This window comes from Mus musculus, chromosome 9 (assembly GCF_000001635.26).
Source record: "Mus musculus strain C57BL/6J chromosome 9, GRCm38.p6 C57BL/6J".
Lineage (NCBI taxonomy): Eukaryota > Metazoa > Chordata > Mammalia > Rodentia > Muridae > Mus > Mus musculus.
The window spans coordinates 83,832,079-83,845,142 of NC_000075.6; the positions used below are offsets into that span (position 1 = coordinate 83,832,079).

Genomic DNA, 13,064 nt, shown 5'->3' on the forward strand with positions numbered 1-13,064 from the left:
GCTTTATTTTTGATTGTGCACATTTAGTGAAATTACCGATAGACTTGGATTTCGATCTACCATTTTGATAACGTGTTTTCCTCTTTGTTTTTGCTTGCATTCTGAATCCCTCTTTGCACTGATCACCTGCTCTTCACGTCCACTCTTTTGCTCAGCAGCAGCAATTACTTTTTTGTTTGCTTGTTGGTTTTTACTTGTTTGTCATTTTCCTCTTGTTTTTAGTGCTTTCTTTAGGCTTTTAATAACAGTATTGATATATGTTTTGGATCACATACATTATTCCGGTGTGTATACTCATTGTAGATTCAGAATTACTCTATCAGAAGAATTTTCTTGACTATCTTGTATTCTAGTTATGATACTTGTGATAAGCCATCCTTCCTATCTTTTCATCTTTATTTTCCCTTCATAATGAATAATACTTTTGGTGGATGTAAAATTTGTCAGGGCCAGCTTTTTTTTTTTTAAAGTATTCTGAAATAGGTTTTGCATTTTACATCATTTCTGACAGGTCGTCTGTTGTCGTCTTCATGGTTGTCTTCCTATGTGTAACTAACTGTCTTTTATCCTTCAGCTGTTTTGAAGACCTTTCTCTTCATAACCAGTTTTAAACAACTTAATTACGTTCCTATAATACAATCATAAATTGTGGAGGGATTCTCCATGTCGTTCAGTCTGTTGTTGTTGGTTTTTAGTTTTGATCACAGTTGAACAGACTGCCCACTTTTTTCCAGTTTCCCCTCATTTCTTCTAGGAATTCCAGTTGTATGTATATTAGACCACCTTGTTTCACAGTCTGCCACTGCTTTTGTTCACTTTTATCTCCCTGTGTTTAATTTTATGTATTCTAAAATAAAGACTTCTTTTTATTATTTGTAGTTGTGTTTGTGTGTGTGCATCTGTGGTAAATGCACCTGAGTGTGGGTATCTCAGATGCACCAGATTCCCGTTGGAGCTGGAGTCACCAGCGATGGTGAGCACCTGATGTGGGGCTTCTGCAAAAGCAAGAAGTGCTCTTAGCTGCTGAACCATCTCTCCAGCCCTTCATACAGTTTTTAAATTGTGCTTTCAAGCCTAGTGATTTTTTTTCTTTTCCCAGCAAATTATCTTCTAACCCCACATAATGTACTTTCTATTGCATACCTTGCACATTTCATTTCCATACATCTATTTTGCTTTTTCTCACACACTCTGAATTTCTCTTTAACATGTTTATAGAATTCTCTCTTAAGTTTTTGGAGTGCATAAAATACAGCACACATTACTATTTTAATGTCCTAATTAGCCAAATATGTCATCTGTGTCATTTCTGGTCTGTTTTAATTGATCCCTTATTCCCCCTCCCCCTTAATAGTTACATTTTCTTGTTTTCAAAGTCTGGTGATTTTTTTTTCAATTACATAAGAGTGTAACGACAACCCTGTTGAGTTTTCTTGTATTTCTATAAATATTACTGAGCTGTGTTCTAGTCTACAGTTAAATTTCATGAAGATAGTCTGATCTTTTTAAGGTTTGCTTTTCAGCTTTTATGCTTGACCAAAAATACTTTAAAGACTAACTTTGCATTAAACCTTCTGTGTCTATAGGTTCTACATTCATGGATTTACTCAACTGTAGATGAGAAAAAAATATGTTTTTCCTGTGTCTCTATTGAACAACTTGTCAATATTTCTTAAGTAACACTATATAACATCTATTTGTATCACTTCTGTATTCAACTGGGTATTACAAATGATGCATAGACGATAAATTTTAAAGTATTCAGGACGCTGGGAGATTTAAATCACATGCCTTTAACCCCAGCCTGTTCTGCAAAGGGAGTCAGTTCTGTGGCAGCAGTGAATACACACACAGTGAGATTCTGCCTCGAAAACAAAAACAAACTAGCTCCCCTCCCCCACCAAAAGAAAATAAATGTATACAGGAATAGAGCATAGGTTGTGTGTACAATGCCTCTTTATTTAAAGACTTGGAATATCCACAGATTTGGGTATCAGCAATTTGTGACAGAGGGCATCACTTACTGAATGAAGATGAGAGATCTGGCTACTGCTGTAGCTTCTTACACAAAGCAAAACTATCAAGAGTAAACCAGAGCAAAAACACAGCATCTGCGCCATTTCTCGCCCATGAAACCGTTCCCCTGGACCACACAGTCTGCTAGGGGAGCTGGGTACCATTGAGAAAGCCTAGAGAAGCGTTTCTCCTAAGAGCAGCTGAGCTCATAACTGAGACAGCATCACGGGGATGGGGGCGGGGGGGGGGAATGGTTCGGAGAAAGGAGCTCAGCCAGGATGTCCCGACAGGGAGGGGACCAGAATTCTAACAAAGAGAAGGGCGGGTCTTGGGTTGAAGGCGAGGCCAGGGCTCCCTGGAGGGTAGTGCAAGGTCCAGCGGGAGAGCACCAAAGAAAAAGACCCTGACCCCTGACCGTACAGGCGCAGGTCAGCACGGCGAGCGCGTCGGCAGCTGCGGGTAACTCCCCGGGCCGCTTGAAGTGGGTGGGTCCGGCCTCAACGCAGGAGGGGCGGTGCGACGCAAGGAGCCAATCACGGCCCACGCTTCCACGTGGCGAGCCGTAACCAATGAGAGGTAGCGGGGAAGGCAGCGGGGAAATTTCAAACGTGTTTCCGGAGAGGGGTTGGGGTGCTGCTGTTTGGGCTGCAGCTTGGCTTTCAGAGGTGGGTGCATCAGAGCGGGCATGGCAGAGAGGCTGCGGCCGGCGGGAGGCTGCTGGGTGACGAGGGTGGCGGCGAGCGAGCTGGCGCTTGAGCCCCCGGCCAGGCGGGCGGGTACGGCCTGTAGGTCCTGGGCTGCTGGTGGGGGAGCAGGGCCCAGAAGCGGGTGCGCCGTGCGGGTCAGGACTGATTGTGTAACTCTCAAGACCTGCCCCCGTGGGTGGCTGTGAGCTGGGAGGAGGTGGGGAACCCCTTGCTCCCCTCCTTTGGGCCCATTTTTATTGTTAACACTCCGCGGTGGCTCTGAGCTTTAGTTACTGCGTTGTGGAGAATGGCAGACAGAGTGACAGAAAGCCTGCAGACTGTGGGCTATTAACCAACACATTCATGCAGATAACCGGAGCGCCTGGGCTCCAGTACTGTGACAAGTACCTCGATGCTTGCATTAGAAGGATAAAAGCACAAATCAGGGCTTTGTCTGGGACAAACTTCTGAAAGTCGCTTATCTGTAGAAGGATGCAGAATGCGCGCAATGTCAATATTTACTCTGGCAGGGTAGGCGACCAAAGGGACAACTTATTGTCATTACCAAACGGATTCCTTACGTTCCGTAGGTGAAAGAAAGACATTCAGTGAAATGAAGTTTTCAAAGGCGTCAGCTGGACGTGGTGGTGTATCTATGTACAGCTAGTGCTTGGGAGATGTAAGGAGATAAGCTGCAGAATCAGAGAGAGCAAGGCCATCCTAGGCTACTTAACACCCTTACTCAAAACACAAAAGCGTCATGAGAGCATTATCTTCCAGGTTCACACAGTGTAACCTCAATGCTGTTTCATACTGGGAAGAATAGATGTTTTTGGTTCGTTGAAACTTTGTTCTGGTAAATTACAAGCTATGTCCTTGTGGGTTTTGTTGCTCTGGTTTGATTTAGTTGCCACTAACACTTACCTCATAACAGTTACATTTAGATAGATATGTTTACAAAACTAATGTTCTATCTTATTTATTCCAAAGACGAGTTACAATTTAGAAATGGAGGCTGAAGAGTTAATTGGCAGCAGTGTGACGATTGATTCCATCATGAGCAAAATGAGAGATATTAAAAATAAGATAAATGAAGACTGTACTGATGAGCTAAGCTTGTCTAAAATCTGTGCCGATCACACGGGTGAGTTTTTTCTTTGCTTAAAAAAGCAAACAAAAACCTAAAAAAAAAAAAAAAAAAACCGTTGAGAGCCTCCGAGTTGAAGGTGAGCAGTGTTAACCACCTTGTGTGGCCTAATGAAGTTGTTTCTGTTTTTCTCAGTAAGTGATGGTTATCCGTTAAATTGTACTTCATACTTTAACTTCTTTTGTTTGGAAACATTACAAGTGTTTTTTGCTGGAGGGAAACAGGCAGGCAGATAGATACACCAAACTTGGGAATCTGAGGCAGAAAGCTCTCAAGTTTGTAGCCAGTGTGGAAAACATAGTAAGACCCTATCTCAAAAGCTCAAAACAACAAAAAAGAATCCTTCTTGAGTGTGCTCACAGGTAGTTCTCTCAACTCTTTTGTTACTGCCTGCTACCTTTGTTGGCTACTTTGCCTGCTGCTGTGAGCGCGCGCGTACACACACACACACACACACACACACACACACACACACACACACACAGGGTTTTTGGTTTTGACTGTTTTTGCCACAAACTGAGGAAGCCTCACCAATCTTCCTGAAGTTAATTTCTTGTACTCACGTATTCTTTTTATTTTGCGTGTGAATGTTTTATCTCTGTGTGTTTATATATGTACCACTTTCATGCTTGCTCTCCTTGGAGGTCAGAAGAGAGCACAGGAATTCCCCTGGAACTGGAGCTATGGATGGTTGTGAGCCATCATGTAGGCGCTGAGAATGGAACCTGGGTCCTCTGCAAGAGCATAAAAGTGCCCCACACTGCTGAGACCCCTCTCCAGTCCTCTGAAGTTATATTTAATCTTAACACGGAACACTGAAGTGAAGTATCTGCCTATTAGTCTTGTAGCTGTCTTACCTCTGTTCTGGCTACAGGTCTGTGAGTCCCAAATAGGTGTTCATTTTCACCTCTCTGGTCTTTGTAAACGTCTCTTCATGGCCTTCCCTGATAAACTTGTTTGAGAAAGTTACCTCCTGAGATGGGGGTGTGTCTCCCATCTTCTTTTCCTGTATTGTTTGCACAGCCCCGGTTCACTTCCTGCATTTGTGTATCTGTTCTTGATCTGTCCAAGAAGTGGAAATGACTAGAATGTCCTTTCCATGAGGTCAGCTACCTGTCTGTTATAGCCAGTGCTTGGGTTGGCGCCCGATATGAAGTTGTTGAATACCGAATGAGCGAAAAGCCCCACAGTGTAACACACTAGTTTTGTCTTTCTTAGGTCTCAAGTGGTTGATGTCATTTAAATGGTGGATATTTGCCAGCTAAAAACAGATGCTCTGTGTTTCATCTCTTTAAACTGGATTAAAACCCCACTAGCTACATGAATCAGGGTAAAATTGACCATCAGTGCCTGAATGCTTAATGAAGTTTAATTCAAAAGCAAATGTGCAATAAACCCAAGGTGTTTCTGCCTGTGCTTGCCCATGCTGCATTGCTCAGCTGCTCAGTAGCCTTGGTTCCAAGCACACAGTGTGGGTACTTTGCGCTGTGCACAGTGTCCCATGGCTCAGTGCCGGTAAGCCTTGCTTAGATCTGAGATGATTGTACATTATAAACCGTCACATCTTTATTGTAGGCACAGAGGTTCTTTCTTTCACAGAAATGCAGTAATTTAATGATGAAAAAAAAAAGACTTTTTAAAAAGCATTTTCCTACCTTTATTCCTACGTGTATCAGATTATTTTATCTTTGGAATGTAATATGTTAGAATGATTGATTTTGAAAATTGTAGGCTTGCTGACTTGAATTTCATTAAATATTGTTAACTTAATTTATTCCTGGGATGAGAATAGAATTTCCAGGCGTTTCTAAAGTTGCCATACACATATTTCCTCCATTTGTACAATCACCTGTACCCTCAGCATCGCTGGTACTAGACTCAAAATACTGACTAAGTCTGAAGGACACTAAAGATGCGCTGTGCCCTGCAAACTCCAGATATTTCACCAAAAACAATCAACATCCATCTCATTAGTATACGTGCTTGCTTTTATCCTTAATAAATAGTAAAATTATATGTGTAACAACGAATTATTTTAAAATAAGTTGATTTGTGATCCTGTCAGTAAAAGTTCAATCTTTTATACCTATTTTATACACCTGTAGTCCTGGTAGTTGCTTCAAAACTTCCTCAGGTAAAAAGGTCTCACAGGTGGGAGAACTCTGGTTACTAGTGGGCCTGGTTCCTAGAGGCCTCCAAATCACAAGTGGCAAGATATATTTTTTAGGTATTTCACAAACTAACTTGTTAGGAAATTAGTAGAAATAAAACTGGAAAATCAGTTGGTGGGGTGCACACCATTGATCCTAGCACTCAGGAGGCAGGGCCAGGTGGATTTCTGAGTTCAAGGCCAGCCTGGTCTACAGAGTGAGTTCTAGGCCAGCCAGGGATGCATAGAGAAACCCTGTCTCAAAAACAAAAACAACAGGAAAAAAAAAATCAACCAAAACAAAACTGAGAAAACTACATTGGTAGTATCCAGCCAGCTTACTTTTAGAGTGAGCAATAGAATGTCAGGAATGAGCTGCTCTGCGAGAAAGCAGGAAAGGTGACTTTGTTTTCTAAAGGAGTAATAGCTTCTTCAGGAAATTAGAATTTAAAATACCTTTCTAATAAAAGTAATTAATAAACTAATAAAAGATATCCTAAGTAGGGGGCTGGTGTTCAAATTCCTTTCTTTTTTTTTTTTTTTAAAAGTGCACTTATTTAGTGCTGACTAAGTGAAAATTATGTTTGCAGGACTTAGCCCACTGTGTGCACATTAAGCAAAGGTAGAGGGTTAGCGGGTCAAGATCACACTTAGCTAAGTATTGAGTTGAAGGCCACCCTGGGTTACTTGACCCTGTTATAAAAAAGTAAAACAAAATCATCTGAAGTGTATTCTTTTCTGTTGTGGTTTTGGTTTGTTTGTTTGCTTTGAGACAGGGTCTCTATGTAGCCCCAGCTGTCCTGGCACTGCCATGTAGACCAGGCTGATTTCAAAGTCACAGAGATTCACCTGCCTCTGTCCCCCCAGTGCTGGGATTAAAGGTGTGCAACACCATACCTAGCTTGAAGTTTATTCTCGCTTTTGCTATGTATGATGGAATTTCACAGCAAGAAAGCTGACACCCACAAGAAACCCTGTAGGTTTTGAAGGCACGGATTGGTGAGACCAGGAAATTAGCAAGGTATTTAAGAGAACTGTAGCTAACTTGGAAAAAGCACTTGGAAAGGTAACTTGTCTATTTCTCAGTTGTGATTTTTTTTTTCTCCTTATTCTTATAACTTAGAAACTGTTAACCAAATTATGAGGGTTGGGAACACCCCAGAGAACTGGTTGAATTTCTTGCTGAAACTAGAGAAAAACAGCTCACCTCTAAATGACGATCTTTTAAATAAGCTGATTGGTCGGTATAGTCAAGCGATTGAAGTACTTCCTCCAGATAAATACGGCCAGAATGAGAGCTTTGCTCGAATACAAGTGAGACTTGCTGAACTAAAAGCGTAAGTATTAGTGAACCACACATAACCAACTATATATGTACTATATTACAGAGAAACAGGGTAAAAACAGGTAATTTATATTTTTTAAACTAGTACTTTTATTTTTAAGGTAAATTTTCTTTCTGTGGACATAGATCCCTCAGAGTTACAGTTTGGACATTTCCAAAAATGGTACACAACTTTAATCTAGTTTTTTATTTTCACATTAAAAAAAAAAAAGAATAGTCTATCTCTTTAAAAAGAGAAGTTATCAAGTGTACTTGTTATAAAACCTTTTGATTTTATAAACGTGAGTCTAATCTTTTGTTGCAGTATTCAAGAGCCTGATGATGCCCGTGACTACTTCCAGATGGCCAGGGAAAACTGCAAGAAGTTTGCTTTTGTGCACGTATCTTTTGCACAGTTTGAACTGTCTCAAGGTAATCTGAAGATGTCACATTTACATTTTAAGTGCACATTCGACTGTAACAATATTGAATCATAGATTTGACGTGAAATATTAAAGCAAAAATATTACAGTTGATGAGGTGAGAGCATGGGACAGGAGTGATCCATAGCGTAAGTCCAGGGTATTCTCTGGACTGTCCTTACACTCACGCGGAATGCTCTGTGGGAGGAAGGACAAACATTGAATTTGTGTCCTTCACTCAGGATACATCAGAAGGATGCTTTTTTTCTCCTTTGATTATTTGTAGAATAAAATATAAGATATTTTAGCTGGCACTGAGATAATCTTGTCTAGGCTGTGGCTTCATAGTGCTGAGTGTGTTTAATAATGCTGTAACAGTGAGCCACTGTATTCCAATACACCACTGCAAGGGCAGTCTGCCTTGCTCATGCCATCTTTTGAGTTAGGGCCAGAACATCTGTTTTTTTTTTTTCCCCTGAGACACTTTTACCCTGGCTAGCCCTTTGGTTGGTTTCCCCGCCACTTCTCCCCTCCCTCCATTTTCCTGGGGATCTTTAGCTATACCCTCAGAGTAGCCTCTGGCCAAGCCTTTTATTCCTCTGCTTATTTGTGCTGGCATTCTGGTTTCACGCACTAACCAGTTGAGCGTTGCCACTGCCAGCAGCGTCCCTCTGGTAGTAAGGTTTGTGCAGTGCAAGCTGCTCCTCAGGGTTGAGGTAGGGAAAATGTTGTGTGACACAGACATGGTTGGAGAGTCCTGAGTTTACCTATGGGATTCCTAAATTCTAGTAATTTAAATATGTGGTCAACTGTGTACATGTAAAGCATGCATTTCCCTCCCAGAAAAATTGATTCTTTCTTGCTTCTTATGGTCAGGCCTTTATGACCCTATGGCTTTTAATGGTAAGTGTAATTATTAAATCATAGAACAAATAAGTTGAGCTGACTATAAAAACAACTAAATACCTGAACTTTGGCAATAGCCGCCAGATCAAAATTGTGATTGTTTTGAGCAGGAGGATGGGTAGACTACCAGGAGATAACGCAGCTTCTTGAGGCTGTGCACTGACTGCTGTGTGCATTTAGAGGGCAAGGGCATCCCAGAGTTTTTATCAGATTCACTAATGGATTTTTGACCTGAGTTAAAAAGACCTCCAATTGCTGGTGCTTCTTTAAGTCACTATGCTCAGTAAACATGGGATTTAATCATTACCATATAATCTTTAAAATTTGTAAATGGTGAGTAGCTAGAGGTTGTCTCATAGTAACATCATTTTTAGTTTTTAAAGTTTTTCTTATGGGCATGTATTGGATGTTGAGTATATCTCCTGCACCTCAACTCTTTCAACCCTCCCTTCCCCTCTTTAATCATCTTGGTTGTGATTTTGTGTTACTGTATAAAATATAGGACCATAAAAGAGGAGAAAAAAAAGATATTTATCTAAGTTGGCTTACTCTGCTTAATATGACTGTCTCTAGTTGTATCCATGTTCCGGCAAAGATCATAACTTTATTCTTTATGGCTGAAAATAATTTCACTGTGCGTATGTACCACATTTTTGTCATCCATTTCTCTGTTACATGTCTGTATTGGCTTCACAGTTTAGCTGTTGCAAGTAGCTTCTTCTTTTGTGTGTATGAATATTTTGCCTGCATGTATGTACTTAAACTATGTACATACCTGGCACCCACATAGTCAGAAGCAGGTATTGGCCTCTGGAGTTGGTAAATGGTGGTGAGCTGCCATGTGGTTGTTGTGAACCAAGCCTGGTCGTCTACAAGAACAGCAAATGCTCTTAAACATGAGCCGTATCTCCAGCTCTGTGTATAGTGCTGCAGTACACACTGATGTGAAGTATCTCTGTGATGAGTTGAATTGTAGTCTTTTGACCAAATAAATATCCAGGAGAGGTTGAAGCAGGACATCTCTTAGATCTGTTTCTGGTGTTTTGAGAAACCTTGGTACTGATTTCCACAGAGGCTGGACTAATTTACATTTTCATTAGTGATGCATAAGAATTCCCTTTTGTCCACATTTATGGTTTGTTTTTGATATTTATTTTCTAATGAGTCCCATTATGACTGGAGTAAGATGGATTTTTTTTTTCTTTTTCTTTTTTTTTTTTTGAGACAGGGTTTCTCTGTATAGCCCTAGCTGTCCTGGAACTCACTTTGTAGACCAGGCTGGCCTCGAACTCAGAAATCAGCCTGCCTCTGCCTCCCGAGTGCTGGGATTAAAGGCGTGCGCCACCACACCCAGCAAGATGGAGTCTTGATATAGTTTGATTTGCATTTTCCTTTGGCTAGTCAAGTTAACATTTTTCATGTATTTATTGGCCACTTGTATTCTTCCTTTATGACTGTGTTTTTGTTAGCTTACTTATTGATTGATTCAGTTGTTTTCTTGTTGCTTAGTTTTTGAAGTTCTTTATATATGTTAGATACTAGGCCTCTATTAGATGCATAACTGTCCAAGAACACCCATGTCTCTGCTTGATTAACTATTTTCATTGTTGTACAGAAGCTTTCAAATGTCACTTGCCAGTTGGGGTCTCATTTTCTGAGCATGTAGGGTTCTATTCAGAGAGTCTTTTCCTGTGGTTAGGTCTTGAAGTGTTTCCTATATGATGTTCTTTATACCCTAAGTGCCATATACATAGCATGATAGCCCATAACAGGATTCCATAACTGTTGCTAGCATCCTGTGTACTACATGATGTGCACATTGAATATTTACCAACTACTGGAGATCAAGTTTGTATTTGAAAGGAAATTTGGTAATGTCTGTGGTTGAATAAGCTTTCTTGGTAGTTTTATATTTTGGCAGTGGTATAGACTAGTTTAACAGCAGATGGTAGCCCTTTAATCTTTTTTTTAAATCCTTTTCCTAGAAGAGTTTTTAGCAAATTTTCAGTCTTGATGACTGAATGTTACTATGAATAGTATGTTATAACAAATGCTTGCTTTAATAAGGAGAGTACCCAAGATGCTTCTGATTCCTGTAGTGTGTGTGTGTGTGTGTGTGTGTGTGTGTGTGTATGCACACGCTAATTTATTAAACTTCTAAATGGTTTTCAGTGATGAGCAGGAATTGGTATAGAGGAGTTAACTGTATGTGTGATAAGTGAGAAACTTTATTTGCTTATGCAATAATGCGAGTAAGTCTGATCTTTCCACTAGGTCCTAATGAGTAAATAACAAGCTGAGACTAGTGGGCAGAGGATGCTGCGTCAATAACAGTTATCTTTCCTCTCTTAGGCAATCTTAAAAAAAGTGAGCAGCTTCTTCATAAAGCTGTAGAGACTGGGGCGGTGCCGCTGCAGATGCTGGAGACGGCCATGCGTAACTTACACCTCCAGAAAAAGCAGCTGCTTCCGGAGGAGGACAAGAAGAGTGTGTCAGGTGGCTGTCCAAGGGCACTGGGCTTTGCTGGAGCGGTAAAATTCAGACTGAGGTTACTTTAAAGGAAAAAAAAAGTATGTAGGTATAGGCCTAAAAACCTAAAGTTAAGTTGTAGGTGTATAGGAGGTAAGCTGTTCAGAAACAAAATGCTTACTGCGCTAACCTTGTGTTGGTAACTCCTTAAAAATGACTCAGTCAAAGTAAAGAGGTAGCCTTTTGCTGTTAGTGAGGGATAGACTTTTACGCTGGGACAAGGCTTTATGTGTGGAGAATATTTAAAGGGACAGTTGGAAAGAAGTGTATTGATGCTAGACATTGTCCCGCTCCCATGTCTTTTAAAACATTCCTATTTGTGAGATTCCTCTTTTTTGTAAATTTAATCATAGTTGTAACATTTTTCCAGCATCGACAGTACTAAGTGCCCAAGAGCCGTTCTCCAGCTCACTTGGAAATGTACAGAATCGGAGCATCAGCTGTGAGTCCAGAGGACAGGCTGGGGCAGCCAGGGTTTTATATGGGTAAGAAAGTGCATTCAGCTCTCTACACGATTGTCTTTGGTATTTTCACACTAGTGTAATAACTACATGTAGCAGTAAAATGAAGATATATTATTAATAGTATTCTCTGAAGAAAACCACAGCAGCTTTCTTTCTCTTTAGAGAGAACTTGCCTCCACAAGATGCCGAAGTGAGGCATCAAAACCCCTTCAAGCAGACTCACGCAGCTAAACGGGTGAGTCGCTTGAGTCCTTCCAAGGAAGGTGACGGCAGGGAATTCTTCCTGTGTCCCAGTTGGTAACGTAATCTTTCAAATCGTTTCTAGTCATGCCCCTTTGGAAGAGTCCCAGTCAATCTTCTAAACAGCCCAGATTTCTATGTGAAGACAGATAGCTCAGCTGTGACACAGTTAACAACAAGGTATGTTTGAGTTTGGGTTTCTGAAACTTGTTTGTATATAAGGACTGTTGTCAGAATATCTTGCTTTTTTTACTAAGCAATAGTAATAGGATTGGTTAGTTTTGCTTGGTAGTTCTGTGGACTGAGCCTAGGGCAAGTCCTCTGCCACTGACGTATATCCATGTCCCTGTCGTCACTGTATGAGACCAGATTTCACTAATTCTCCTAGGCTAGCCTTAAGCTCTGTACCCTAGCCGTACGTACCCTGCCTCCTGCACTTACAGCTGCTGGTGCTCGCAGGCTTGGCATAAGTAAATTTCTATGGTATGAGAAGTTACTGGGTTTCTTTTTGGTTTGGTTTTTTGAGATTATGTTCTTCTGAGATGGCTGGTAATCCTCCTGCTTCTGTCTCTTTGATGCTGGAATTACGAATATGTACCACCACACCCGGCTAACGTAAATTTCTGAATGCTATCAGGAACAAATTGAATAGAAGGAAATCACTTCAGTTTTCTCTCATTAAGAGTATTGAAGCTACTATTAAGTAAGGAGATATAGTGGAAAGTTACCAAGTGAACATGATGTGTAGAAGCTATGAAGAGTGAAACTTGTGTCATTTGAGCATTTCTTAGTAATATATCCAGTGTAGTGCTTATTATAGTGTGTGAGGATCTTTATAGCAGGGATGGAAGGAGACGTGAAAACAAACTCTGTTTTAATTCACTTCAGGTGCTGGCCTGCTCTTAGTGGGAATGATGATTCATTCATACATTGTTGCAGAGCTCAGGGCTCCAAGAAGTGGGATAGAGGCCGGGAGCAAAGCTCTAGTAGAGTATATACCAAACATGTGAAGTGCCCTGGGCTCAATCCCCAAGCACCAAAAAAGGAAAAAAAAAAAAAACGTTAATTGGCTGCCGAATGAGGTGGTGCAGGGTGGCTGAGCCAGGAAAATCTTTTAAATCAAGGGTTTGCTGAGATCACCTTGGCCTTGTAGTAAGCAGACTCTGTATCTTAAATATGTG

General features: G+C 40.8%; 1 protein-coding gene across 5 annotated transcripts in view; it reads left to right on the plus strand.

Annotated features, from left to right (window-relative positions):
- The first annotated feature begins 2,572 nt into the window (after positions 1-2,572).
- The window catches only part of Ttk (Ttk protein kinase), a 37,740-nt gene continuing 27,248 nt past the window's right edge, over positions 2,573-13,064 (plus strand). For 3 of the 5 annotated variants that reach the window (NM_009445.2, NM_001284272.1, NM_001110265.1), the window contains exons 1-8: positions 2,611-2,681; positions 3,693-3,846; positions 7,122-7,335; positions 7,648-7,754; positions 11,003-11,146; positions 11,550-11,664; positions 11,806-11,878; positions 11,969-12,063. In NM_009445.2, the coding sequence (NP_033471.2) occupies positions 3,711-3,846; positions 7,122-7,335; positions 7,648-7,754; positions 11,003-11,146; positions 11,550-11,664; positions 11,806-11,878; positions 11,969-12,063 (884 nt within the window). In that variant the 5' untranslated portion in view covers positions 2,611-2,681; positions 3,693-3,710. Of the gene's footprint in view, positions 2,682-3,692; positions 3,847-7,121; positions 7,336-7,647; positions 7,755-11,002; positions 11,147-11,549; positions 11,665-11,805; positions 11,879-11,968; positions 12,064-13,064 lie in introns of all 5 variants that reach the window. The other 2 variants (XM_006511060.1, XM_006511058.1) reach the window with 2 other exon arrangements.